This window comes from Myxine glutinosa, unplaced genomic scaffold (genome assembly GCF_964187855.1).
Source record: "Myxine glutinosa unplaced genomic scaffold, kmMyxGlut1.1 SCAFFOLD_1677, whole genome shotgun sequence".
Taxonomy (NCBI): domain Eukaryota; kingdom Metazoa; phylum Chordata; class Myxini; order Myxiniformes; family Myxinidae; genus Myxine; species Myxine glutinosa.
Genome location: NW_027617772.1, coordinates 1 through 13,465, shown reverse-complemented (window position 1 = coordinate 13,465; position 13,465 = coordinate 1). Strand labels below are relative to the sequence as shown.

General features: G+C 42.0%; 1 protein-coding gene across 1 annotated transcript in view; it reads right to left on the bottom strand.

Moving 5' to 3' along the window:
- Positions 1–10,380, bottom strand: part of DNAH7 (dynein axonemal heavy chain 7) — a gene marked incomplete at its 3' end in the record, with an annotated part of 92,587 nt that extends 82,207 nt beyond the window's left edge. The window contains exons 1-4 of the mRNA XM_078769204.1: positions 10,335–10,380; positions 7,976–8,156; positions 4,322–4,391; positions 3,903–4,022 (exon numbers count right to left, since the gene is read on the bottom strand). Coding sequence (XP_078625330.1) covers positions 3,903–4,022; positions 4,322–4,391; positions 7,976–8,156; positions 10,335–10,337 — 374 coding nt within the window. The remainder of the gene's footprint in view (positions 1–3,902; positions 4,023–4,321; positions 4,392–7,975; positions 8,157–10,334) is intronic.
- Between the last annotated feature and the right edge of the window lie 3,085 nt (positions 10,381–13,465).

Below are 13,465 nucleotides of genomic sequence, written 5' to 3'. Positions count from 1 at the left end.
CTTTCCAATCCCTCACCTCTCCAATCCCTCACACTCCTCTCCTCTGCAATCCTTCACACGCCTCTCCAATCGCGCCTCACACTCCTCTCCAATCGCGCTTCACACTCCTCTCCAATCGCGCCTCACACTCCTCTCCAATCGTGCCTCACACTCCTCTCCAATCGTGCCTCACACTCCCCTCCAATCACTCCTCTCCAATCGTGCCTCACACTCCTCTCCAATCACGCCTCACACTCCTCTCCAATCGTGCCTCACACTCCTCTCCAATCGCGCCTCACACTCCTCTCCAATCGCGCCTCACTCGCCTCTCCAATCGGCTTTCCCCGTCTCGTTTCTCTCCTTTTTCTCCCGTCTCGTTCTTTTTCTTGCTCCAAATCGGCCCGTCGGAATCGGAAATCGGCCCGTCTCGCCCGTCGGCCCGTCGGAATCGGAAATCGGCCCGTCTTGCTTTTGTGCTTGTGCGTAAATAAATTGTGTTCATGACACCATTTCTGGTGTTGGGCTAGCGGCTAGGGTGCCGGCTTAGGATCCTGGGTTCGAATCTCGGTCGATCGCCGAATTAATGCCAGGGGGGTTGACTCAGCCTGTCATCCTTCCGAGGTCGGCTAATTGAGTACCAGTTCACTGGTAATTCCCTGTTTGTCGTTGAAGGCGGCAAAAAGGGTTGGCGTCAGGAAGGGCATCCGGCCGTAAAACATTGCTTCAAAAAGGGGACAAAAAAACAACAACTACCACGGTCCCCGAAAAGGCCAACCCCCGCTTTGCGGGGAAAAATGGCCTCTAAACGGTGGTTTTTACACCATTTCTGGATCTGATGACTTGCCAGTAACCATTTTGTAAAAATGAATGTGCAGCATCTAACTCAATATGTCGAAATGTCACACACATCCATGCCCGTGGGATTCCCACGGGTGACCCCGCAAGTTTGCATTGACGTTCGTCGATGGACTCGTTCGCCCGTCTCATTCGTTTTCTTGCTGCATCCTGTTCAAGTCTGCGTTCTTCATCGATCGTCTCATTCATTTTGGAAATAGAAGTTTCCACGCAGCGCATGAATTGTCACGATCCTCAAGAGGAATTTGTCTCGTAATCATCAAATGATAAATGGCAAGTAAATTATATTGTGGAAAATTAAAGATTTCAAATAAACCTATTTAAAGTGTATTCGCACATAACTAATTTTAAAAAACGAAGAAATATCTCGGTAATTTCCTGAAACATATTTTACTTCCGGCTAATAATGTTGAATTAAATAAAAACGAAGAAATATATGTCGGCATCATTGTTGACGTTTTTGTGACGACTGTCATCAAACGAAAAAGTAATATATCTTAACGGAAAAGCAAAAGCGAATTTTTAATATATATCGACACGTTGCCGTCGATGTCATGTTGGGCGGTGTATGATACACCATGACGCGATTTTTAAAAATATATCTCTGCATTTTCCCGCGTGTGTGGAATGTTCTCAATTATTGCTGACACCGAGTCCAAAACCATCGATAAAAATGAAATCATATGGTGAGTTAGATTGGAGATAAAGGCGTGAGAGAGACTCAATGGCCTTGAAGTTGAAGTTACAGGCGTTTGAGAATTCATTTCGTTCTATAAACGGCAACTTTCATTGGATTTCCTTCCCGTTTTTTTTCAACCGAGTCGAAAACTATGTTAGCGACTGTGAAAAATGAAATGATATATCGAATTTTTAATATGTATCGACACGTTGCCGTCGGTGTCATGTTAGGCGGTGTATGATACACCATGACGCGATTTTAAAAAATATATCTGCATTTTCCCGCGTGTGTGGAATGTTCTCAATTATTGCTGACACCGACTCTAAAACCATCGATAAAAATGAAATCATATGGTGAGTTAGATTGGAGATAAAGGCGTGAGAGAGACTCAATGGCCTTGAAGTTACAGGCATTTGAGAATTCATTTCGTTCTATAAACGGCAACTTTCATCGGATTTTCTTCTCGTTTTTTTTCAACCGAGTCTAAAACTATGTTAGCGACTGTGAAAAATGAAATGATATATCGAATTTAAAATAGATATCGACACATTGCCGTCGGCGTCATGTTGGGCGGTGTATGATACACCATGACCCGATTTTAAAAAATATATCTCTGCATTTTCCCGCGTGTGTGGAATGTTTGTGGAAAATTAAAGATTTCAAATAAACCTATTTAAAGTGTATGCGCACATAACTAATAAAAAAAACGAAGAAATATCTCTCGGTAATTTCCTGAAACATATTTTACTTCCGGCTAATATGTTGAATGAAATAAAAACGAAGAAATATATGTCGGCATCATTGTTGACGTTTTTGTGACGACTATCATCAAACGAAATAGTAATATATCATAACGGAAAAGCAAAAGCGAATTTTTATGCATTTTCCCGCGTGTGTGGAATGTTTGTGGAAAATTAAAGATTTCAAATAAACCTATTTAAAGTGTATGCGCACATAACTAATAAAAAAAACGAAGAAATATCTCTCGGTAATTTCCTGAAACATATTTTACTTCCGGCTAATATGTTGAATGAAATAAAAACGAAGAAATATATGTCGGCATCATTGTTGACGTTTTTGTGACGACTATCATCAAACGAAATAGTAATATATCATAACGGAAAAGCAAAAGCGAATTTTTAATATATATCGACACATTGCCGGCGGTGTCATGTTGGGCGGTGTATGATACACCATGACGCGATTTTAAAAAATATATCTCTGCATTTTCCCGCGTGTGTGGATTGTTCTCAATTATTGCTGACACCGAGTCTAAAAGTAAAACCATCGATAAAAATGAAATCATATGGTGAGTTAGATTGGAGATAAAGGCGTGAGAGAGACTCAATGGCCTTGAAGTTACAGGCCTTTGAGAATTCATTTCGTTCTATAAACGGCAACTTTCATCGGATTTTCTTCCCGTTTTTTTTCAACCGAGTCTAAAACTATGTTAGCGACTGTGAAAAACGAAATGATTTATCGAATTTGATTTGAAAGAAAACTGGGGGAGAGCAAGACACCACGGGCCTACAAAACAGGACTCAAAGCTATGCGAGTTAATAAAATGGTGGATATTTGTTTATAGCCACTCCCAGAATGGGTGGAGCTATGGGTGGAGCTACTCTGCAAACCGAGTAAGCCACACCCCGGACAGACACCCAACAGATAGACAGACAGACAGACAGAATCATCTACGGCTATTATAATATAGATAATATAGATAACACACAAGTGCACAAACACCACACAGACCAAGTCCTGGCAAGGGCCCGCAATCTCTGATTGCTTTTTCTTGTTCTCAATGTATTGTTTGCAGTGGATGTTTATGTCATTGCGGGAAAGCTGTAGTGCAGATACCGCAAAGGATTGGTTAGCTAAATGATCTTATCCTGTCGCCTTGCGTTCACCAGCAAGTTCTTTATTTAACCTTATCCTGCATCTGGATTGTATTAGATGGTGCAACCTTATAAATCCCTGTACTTCCAAATTTACGACAATGCATATGGAGTCTATGTTTTTGTTTACATTTTATGCCTGGCAGCTTTGTGATAGACATCAACCTCAGGAGCTTTGACTCTCAACGTAGGTGGTCATACAGCACCCCAATGTGTAAAACTCAAAATCGATCCCTGTTCCTACTCGGACGATTGGAGAGTGAAAATCTCTCAAAATATCCGTCAACTGCCCCACCCTGACCCAACGTTAGTTATTTTACGTCATTCCAGACATTGTCACAATTCTTTCCAGAGATGGGTTAGCTTCCTGATTCCTTTGGAATACAAGTCATGGTCTTGGCTTAGAAAAATATTTTTCATGGGAAAACGTTTTCGTCCCTCGCATATGTCTTTATCAAGAATTTTAACAAAATGTTATATATTTATATTTTTACCGATACGAACTGTCCCAAAGAAGAACCAAAGCGATCATGCTGGGTTTATAGGTATGGAGCTTCTTGCTCAGTGTATTTCTCGCAGTCTGGAAACTCTCCTTCCAAAACGTTGTTTTCAGTCTGTCGGTGAAAGAGAGGAAAAGCAGATATGTCAAGATTGCAGGGATTCGTCACTCACCATCCATCCTCTCGGGACACTCAAACTTGTTAAATTTAAAGCACAACATCAATTTCATACCACATTATTGAGTCACAATAACTAATTTACAAACAAACGAGGTTCAAATGAGCCCTTATGAGCATTGCAGGCTAACAGTAACAGTGGTTTGGCTGACAAGTAGTCTGACCACCAGTGGTAGAGATGACGTCATGGTTGTAATGGTAGAATTGGGATGTTATAGCAGATCAAAGAAACTTACTCTTCTCTGTGAGGATAAACTGCTCCCTTCTTCCGATGCGTCCCATCAGGGTCACTCAGCACAAAGTCAACTGAAAGATCAAAGAAAAATACAACATGTTCTTATTACCTTCTGAACAGAATAGCAGGTTATCAATGTGTTGATGATTGTAAAGCTGTGTTTACATATCCATGCCATGCCTTGAGAAACCTGTTGGTTTATTACCTCCACCACCAAAGGTGGATGGAGGTTATGTTTTCACCCCTGTCTGTTTGTCTGTCCGTTTGTTACTTGGCAAAAAAAAATTATTTTTTTGCAAGTATGTTGATCACTCCGGTTTGTGTGTTTGTGTGTGTGTTTGTTTGTGTGTTTGTGTATGTGTTTGTTTGTGTGTTTGTGTGTGTGTTTGTTTGTTTGTTTGTCTGTCCGCTCACTTATACTTGCCTACAGGTCATAATTTTAAACCGATCTTTACGAAACTTCACCAAATGGTAGAGTTCGTGGTCCGACAAAATCCGATATATTTTTGGGGTCAAAAGGTCAAAAGGTCAACATAGGCCAAAGGTCAACCACTTTTTAAAAAATTTCTAAAATCCTCAATTTTCTACCTGACTCACTTGAAATTTGAATGGGAGTTATATATCAGCAAACTGAATTCAACCACCAACTATTTTTGAGATCAGCATAGGCCAAAATGTCAACATAGGCCAATGGTCAACAACCATTTCAAATTTCTAAAATCGTCAATTTTCATCCGATTGGCTTGGATTGGCATCCGATTGGATTGGATTGAAATTTGAAAAGGATTTTCATATCACCTAACTGAAAGCAACCACCAACTATTTTTGAAATCAGCGTAGGCCAAAAGGTCAACGTAGGCCAAAGGTCAACGACTTTTTTTTTTAATTTCTAAAATCCTCAATTTTCATCCGATTCACTTGAAATTTGAATGGGATTTATATATCAGCAAACTGAATTGAACCACCAACTATTTTTGAGATCAGCGTATGCCAAAATGTCAACATAGGCCAAAAGGTCAACATAGGCCGAATTTCTAAAATTGTCAATTTTCATCCGAGTAACTTAAACTTTGAAGATGGTTTCCATATCAGGTCACTGAATTCAACCATTAATTATTTTTGAGATCAAAAGGATGCTCCACTGAGTGCCATGCTACTTTGTTCTCTTTTGCCAAGTGTCACTCTATGAGTGAGTTTTCATTTGTTTGTTTGTTTGTGAACAAAATATCTCAAAAAGTTGTGGACGGATTCGGACGAAATTTATCAGAGATGTAGCGTATGTGACAAGGACGAAATGATTAGATTTTGGTGAAGATCTGAATATGGATTCGTATATGAGAATTATTTAATTTTTAAGTGATTCTTCTCCATTGGGAGATGGGGACAAAAACGATACATAGCAGGATATCTCAAAAAGTTATGGATGGATTTGGACGAAACTTGTTGGACAGGTTGTGTATGTGACAAGGAAGAATCGATTCAATTTTGATGAAGATCTGGATACGGATCGACCTAGTAGAATTTTTTAAGAGATTCTTCACCATTGAGTGATATGGCCAACCAGGTGGAGGTATGCTCTCTACTGAGTGCCGTTCTAGTTAATGTTGTTATTATTGTTGTTGTTAAATCCACAATTCCACTGGGTTTCTTGACGAGTTAAAATTTTCTAATGAGGAAACTTCTACATCAGTGGTAAATTCAACCACCACAATTACCGCATTTGGTTCCTGAACTACAACGATTGAAATAGTTTACATATTACCTTGTACCAGCCAGACTAGGCCCCATGTCACTATGCGTCAAATGTGCGACGGTTCTTGGATAATGTCTTCCTAGACAAATGGATTGGTAGACTTGGGAAAGATGGGGACCAACTGCTTGGCCACCTCGTCCACTGGAGTACATTTTATGGGTTGATGTAATACTGTTGTTTACTCATCTAACCCTGGTGTTGGGCGAGCGGCTAGGGTGCCGGCTTAGGATCCTAGGATCCTGGGTTCGAATCCCGGTCGATCGCTGAATTAACGCCAGGGGGGTTGACTCAGCCTGAAATCCATCCTTCCGAGGTCGGCTAATTGAGCACCAGTTCACTGGTAATTCCCTGCTTGTCGTAAAAAGGCGGCAAAAAGGGTTGGCGTCAGGAAGGGCATCCGGCTGTGAAACATTGCTTCAAAAAGGGGACCAAAAAACAACAACAACCACGGTTCCCGAAAAAGGCCAACCCCCGCTTTGCGGGGAAAAATGGCCTCTAAAGGTGGTTTTTTTTACTCATCAAAACCACAGTCTTTGGATGTACTTAGGGCTGTGATCAGAAATGCAATTCATTAAATTACTCAGCAGCAAGTGGAGAATGTTTTCAACAAGTCGGAAAATCGGATTGAACAATTTATTACAAAAGATGGCGTTTATGTTGAAGCCTAAATGTTTGAGCTGTATTGATTTAAAAAGTCGATCAATTTATGCTCTCATTGCACAACTTATAGTTTGTTTCCATCATGTTAACATCAAAGCTATGAAAGTTCAAAGTTGCACAAGGACTTTATGGACACCTTGTTTTGTCAAAAAAGTCACTTATCCCACTGAAACAACATCCACGATGACATCATCGCGACTCCTAATGGGCTCCTGCAGTGTTATAAGAAACCTTAGAAGCAGGTTAATTGTGCCACAGACAGGTAGGAGGAACTATGTGACTAGGTGTCACTCTCTCCGGGGCCATCAGCAAAATGGAATGCCCCCTGCCATTGAGATACCTGTAAACTAACTAGAGTGTTGAGCTACCTGTGATACACATTTCGTTTTTGAAATGGAATGAGCTACATGTATTTATAATACTAGGGCGTGCCCGTACGTGGGTGCAAAAAAACATGCGTGCAAACAACAACAACAAAAAAAAACTTTGAAACCACGTGGCAGTAACGACCACAGAACCCCCCCCCCTCTATTTACATGAAATGGTTTGGTCCATTCGCAAAGCCAAAGCGAACGGCTTGCGAGTACGGTAGAACCCCCCCCCCCTCTATTTACATGAAATGGTTTGGTTCATTCGCAAAGCCAAAGCGAACGGCTTGCGAGTACGGTGACCATACCTTGGGAACCACTTGTCCGATTAATTTCAAACCTTGAAAAGGCACATCCTCGGGTCCCCAGCAATATACCTGGCAAGTTTCAAGTATATCGGACCCGTGGTTGTCGAGAAACAGCGGTCACAGACAAACACACACACACACACACACACACACACACACACAGACACACACACATACACACAGAGATTACTGGAATTATAGATAGATACCTAAGGGTGGTTAGATACCTATAACTGGGAAGGATGTTCATGCCATGGAAGAGAATTACCTTCTCAAAATTTTGTGTCAATCTTTTACATTTTTAATTCATTATTACTTTTGAGTGCAACAAGTCCTGCTATCTGATTAACACACACACACACACACACACACACACACACACACACACACACACACACACACACACACACACACACACACACACACACACCTGTGAAACACCAGGGTTGCAGTTCATAGCTGGACTGAGATTCAAACCCGAGTAGACAGCTCATATCTGAGTGTTCCTGTAACTAGGCTATCCTGTTGGCCAAATTGCCACAAATAGTGGCCAGAATTACACATACCAGTGGCTTTCTTCATACTGAACAGGTATTCCTCTTGCATTTCTTCCAAAAGCTCCTTGATCATGTCGGCCCATTTTTGAAGGTGTTGCGGCACCAGTTGCAGGATGTGAATGACCCAATCCTGCTTCAAGGGGGCGACGTCCTCTGTATCAATACCATGGTGAATATAATAGTAGTATTTCTGCAGAAAGAAAGAATGGGAGATGTAATATGAGCCATTTGATGGAGTCGACTCAATGACGTCTTCAAGTACTTCCACAACAGCCCCAAATATTCCCATCTTATTGTGGGGTCGAAAAGGGGAAAGCCTTTGGCCTACCTCTTTCATGAACCAGCTTGACACAATAATTTTTTAATTATTTCATGGTGCCGGCGATAACTCGCCTACTCTTCACGAAGAACACTCTGAGATGTTTAACGTCCACAAACTAATCCTGCCAGACAGGATGCCCGGTATAACGCCCTTACGTAGGATGGTGCACACATTGATGAATCGCCCTGCCAGGCCCTGACTCCAAAACACCAGGATGGCAATTTCTAGTTGGGCCGAGATTCGAACCAGTGCTAGATACCTCAGGGGTGAGGACACATACCTCTTGACTATCCAACTAGCCTAAAGCATCCATGATGTATTCTTCAGGTGGGCTGAAGCGGATCAAGTTGACCACCTGCTGTGCAAATTTATAAACATATAAATATATATAGTATACACAGTGCATACAGAAAGTATTCAGACCCCTTCACTTTTTTCACATTTTGTTATGTTGCAGCCTTATGCTGAAATCGTTTAAATTCATATTTTCCCTCATGAATCTACACTCAATACCCCATAATGACAAAGAGAAAACAGGATTTTAGAAAGTTTTGCAGATTTATTAAAAAGAAAAAACTGAAATATCACATTGACATAAGTATTCATACCCTTTGCTACGACACTTGAAATTTAGCTCAGGTGCCTCCCATTTCTCTTGATCATCTTTGAGATGTTTCCACACCTTGATTGGAGTCCACCTGTGGTAAATTCAATTGATCGGACATGATTTGGAAAGGCACACACCTGTCTATATAAGGTCTCACAGCTGACAATGCGTATCAGAGCAAAAACCAAGCCATGAGGTCGAAGGAACTGCCTGCAGAGCTCAGAGACAGGATTGTGTCGAGGTCCAGATCTGGGGAAGCCTACAAAAAAAAAATCTGCTGCATTGAAGGTTCCCAAGAGCACAGTGGCCTCCACAATTCTTAAATGGAAGAAGTTTGGAACAACCAGGACTCTTCCTAGAGCTGGCCGTTCCTAGAATCTGAGCAATCGGGGGAGAAGGGCCTTGGTAAGAGAGGTGACCAAGAACCCGATGGTCACTCTGGCTGAGCTCCAGAGATCCTGTGTGGAGATGGGAGAAACTTCCAGAAGGACAACCATCACTACAACACTCCACCGGTCTGGGCTATATGGCAGAGTGGATAGACGGAAGCCTCTCCTCAGTGAAAGACACATTGACATCATTGACATGATCCTGCTTCAACATTCCCAGCCAGACTATTACCCATCTGGTGCTCTGCTGATCTGAGCAGTGGCCCTGAATTGGACATCATGACAAAGTCTTCTAAGAGGGCCTGGAAAATTGGGGCAAAAAAGTCACAACAGGATGGCAGGGCAAAAAAAAAGAAAAAGAAGGGAGAATTGTTTTGCAATACATGTTCGCTGTGGGTGTGTATTTTCAGAGTGCAAAAAGGGCATAACTGTGTGAAAAAATGAGGAAACAACCTGAAACCTGAACGTGTTCTGTAGCTTGTCAAAATAAAGCCATGACCCAAATTTAAGTTGAATATGTTAAAGGGTAAGGGTGGAAAGTCTGGAAAACCACAGGTGGAGCAGACGGACGGACAGCAAACCTATCGTCCCCTCCGGTGAAACTGGTAGGGGACGAATAAATCTGAATGCACAGAACAACTGAAACTCGCAGCTCTGAAACGGAAGCAAAGGGAGACATCTCAAGGCACAATGTGGTGAGTGCACTCTCTCCCAAACCCTTTCCAATATCCCACCATTTGTGCTTCCCTGTGCCAATTGCTATTTCTGCCAGAGAATGCAAAGCATGTCTGGTGAACACAAAAGTTGTTGTTTCACTTTGCATGGATAATCAGCCAGACAGAGTTGTTGTTTCGCCTGTGGCTGCTGGTTGCATCATTCATCATGCAGTCATGTGAATGCTCTGATAAATAAAACACGACTTTAGTTACACGTTCTTGCAACATATCATCCAGTGGTACTTCTAGATGCGGCTTCAATCTGTAGTTTCTATACAAATCCAAAGTGAAAATGTGTAAAGTTAAGTGCATCGAGCGATGGTACCGAGCTCACCATGAGATCAATCCCAGGCTGCTCCTGAAGATCTTTGGCCGGTCCCTGGTAGCTGAGAAAGACAATAGTATACACATCAGTTTGCAACAATTTTCTCAAATATTTGGGTTGTTTGGGGGATGAATTACAGGATCTTTTGGTGAGAGGTGTTTGGATGAGGAGTTGGAATGAGGATTTGAGATGAGGAGTTGGGATGAGGGGTTTTGATGAGGATTTGGGATGAGGAGTTGGGATTAGGATTTGGGATGAGTTGGGATGAAGAGTTGGGATTAGGAATTGGGATGAGGAGTTGGGATGAGGAGTTGGGAGGAGGAGTTGGGATGAGGCGTTGGGTTGAGGATTTAGGATGAGGAGTTGGAATGAGGAGTTGGGATGAGGAGTTGGGATGAGGATTTGGGATGAGGCGTTGGGATGAGGAGTTGGGATGAGGATTTGAGATGAGGAGTTGGGATAAGGAGTTGGAATGAGGCATTGGGTTGAGGATTTAGGATAAGGAGTTGTGATGAGGAGTTCGGAGGAGGAGTTGGGATGAGGCGTTGGGTTGAGGATTTAGGATGAGGAGTTGGAATGAGGAGTTGGGATGAGGAGTTGGAATTATTAATTGGGATGAAGAGTTGGGATTAGGATTTGGGATGAGGAGTTGGGATGAGGATTTGAGATGAGGAGTTTTTTTTTTTTTTTTTTTTTTTTTTTTTTTTGTATACAAGATCGAGGCTCGTGAAAGAGCGAACATTAATTACACAGAAAGACAAACCGACACATAAAACATATAACATAGGGAGCGGTAGACAAGATGGGGAGAGAGGGGGAAGGACACAAACACAACATTTGAGAGCAGGGACCGAGAGACATGGAGACATCGAGAGATCTGAGAGAGGGCGAGGGCTTTGGGGGGGGGGGGGGGAAGGGGGGCAGTGGGAGAGGTATAAAACATATGGACACTGCCAGGACTTCCAGGAAAGAAGTTGGAATTTCAAACAAGGTGGATTTCAAACAAACAAGGTGGAGTTGGGATAAGGAGTTGGGATAAGGAGTTGGAATGACGCATTCGGTTGAGGATTTAGGATAAGGAGTTGGGATGAGGAGTTTTGATGAGGATTTGGGATGAGCAATTGGGATGAGGATTTGAGATGAGGAGTTGGGATAAGGAGTTGGAATGAGGCATTGGGTTGAGGATTTAGGATGAGGAGTTGGGATGAGGAGTTTTAATGAGGATTTGGGATGAGGAGTTGTGATTAGGATTTGGGATGAGTTGGGATGAAGAGTTGGGATTAGGAATTGGGATGAGGAGTTGGGATGAGGATTTGCAATTATTAATTGTGATGAGGAGTTGGGATTAGGATTTGGGATGAGTTGGGATGAGGATTGGGATGAAGAGTTGGGATTAGGATTTGGGATGAGGAGTTGGGATGAAGAGTTGAGATGAGGATTTCAGATGAGTTGGGATAAGGAGTTGGGATGTGAAAAATCCAAACTTGGAAATGGTTATTCAGTAACATTAATATTATAATGGTGATGAAACCATATTGTAAATTATTTTAATGCAGATGGATACATTCAGAGGATTCCATTATTGAGCACTATCCTCAAGAGAGGATGTTAAGCCATATTTACAATCTCCAATGTTGGTGTTTAAAATCTCATGGTACCTTTCACAAAAGTAAACCTGTGAGAAGCTACCCTGGTCAAACTCCAAATGATCTGTCTTCTTTCGTACGCAACCTGCGGCAACGATGATGCAGTGCCCCCTGCTACCAGTAAGCTGGTACGCGCGTTTTGCCGACCTCAGAAAGATGACAGGCTGAGTCAACCCACCTGGTGTTATTTAATGGAACGACAGGGTCTCAAACTCAAGACCCTAAGATCTTAAGACAGCCACCTTAGGTTTCAAATTATCTTTGGAAGTTGACCATCTTGCTTCATTAAAACCCTTCCTGATTTATCAATCCCATGACATTCCGTACATGCTGAGCCTCCATCTGAAAATGAGATCAGAATGTTTCTATTTTGTGGGATAGCTCAGAGGTATAGAATACTCGCCTTGGGCGGTCCAGTCTGGGTTCAAATTCCGATCTGACGAGAAACTGTTACCTGGTGTCGTCCATTAGAGGGATGTTAAACGGGGCATCCTGCCATTACCTCCACCACAGAAGGTGGACGGAGGTTATGTTTTCACCCCTGAGTTGTTACTTGCGAAATCGAAGATTCACAAGTATATTGGTTGGTCTGGTCTGCGATTCTGACTTTGTCTGTCTGTATGTCAATCACCTACAGGTCACTATTTTAAACCCACCTTCACAAGACTTAACCAAATGGTGAAGATGGTCAAGAGCAAGAAACCTATTGATTTTTAGGTCAAAAGGTCAACTATTTCTACAAATTTCTAAAATCCTCAATTTTCATCTGTTTCATTTTAAATTTGAATAGGATTTTCATGTCAGCTTAATGAAATCAACCACCAAATATTTTTGAGGTCAACCTAGGCCAATAGTCACCAATTTAGGTGACTTTTCTTTTAGGTTTTTAAGATTTTTTTAAAGGTAATTTAGGTTTTTTGTCGATCTGTATCCTTACTTGCGAAAATCGAAGATTTTTCAAGTATCTTACTATAATTCACCAAATGTCCGTCTGTCCGATCGAAGGTACGGCAAAAACGGCTGAACCGATCGCAACGATATTTTGGGTGGGTATTCCTGGGACCCCTGGGAGTAAAATCTATATATATATAAAACACAGTTTGTGTGTGTGTGTGTGTGTGTGTGTGTGTGTGTGTGTGTGTGTGTGTGTGTGTGTGTGTGTGTAATGTTACCGATAGACTCCTAAACGGAGAGGCTCACGTGCTTGATATTTGACATAGACATGGCCAATGAGCCTGGGACGAACATGGCCGAACTCAAAATATTTGACGATCCATATTTTTTATTCATATTTACCTCAGCGCATTTCAGCGAAGTACCCGCTAATCTCAGCCGGTTCCAGAGCAGCTCGCTGATTCGCTCAGAGCGATCACGTGATGTTCCATCCCGTCACACGTCACACGTTTTTTCACCTTTTATGCGATCGTGTTTTGTATCGATTTTGTGCGATATGAATTAAATGTCTTTGAAACAGCTGTGAAACGTCTTTCCACA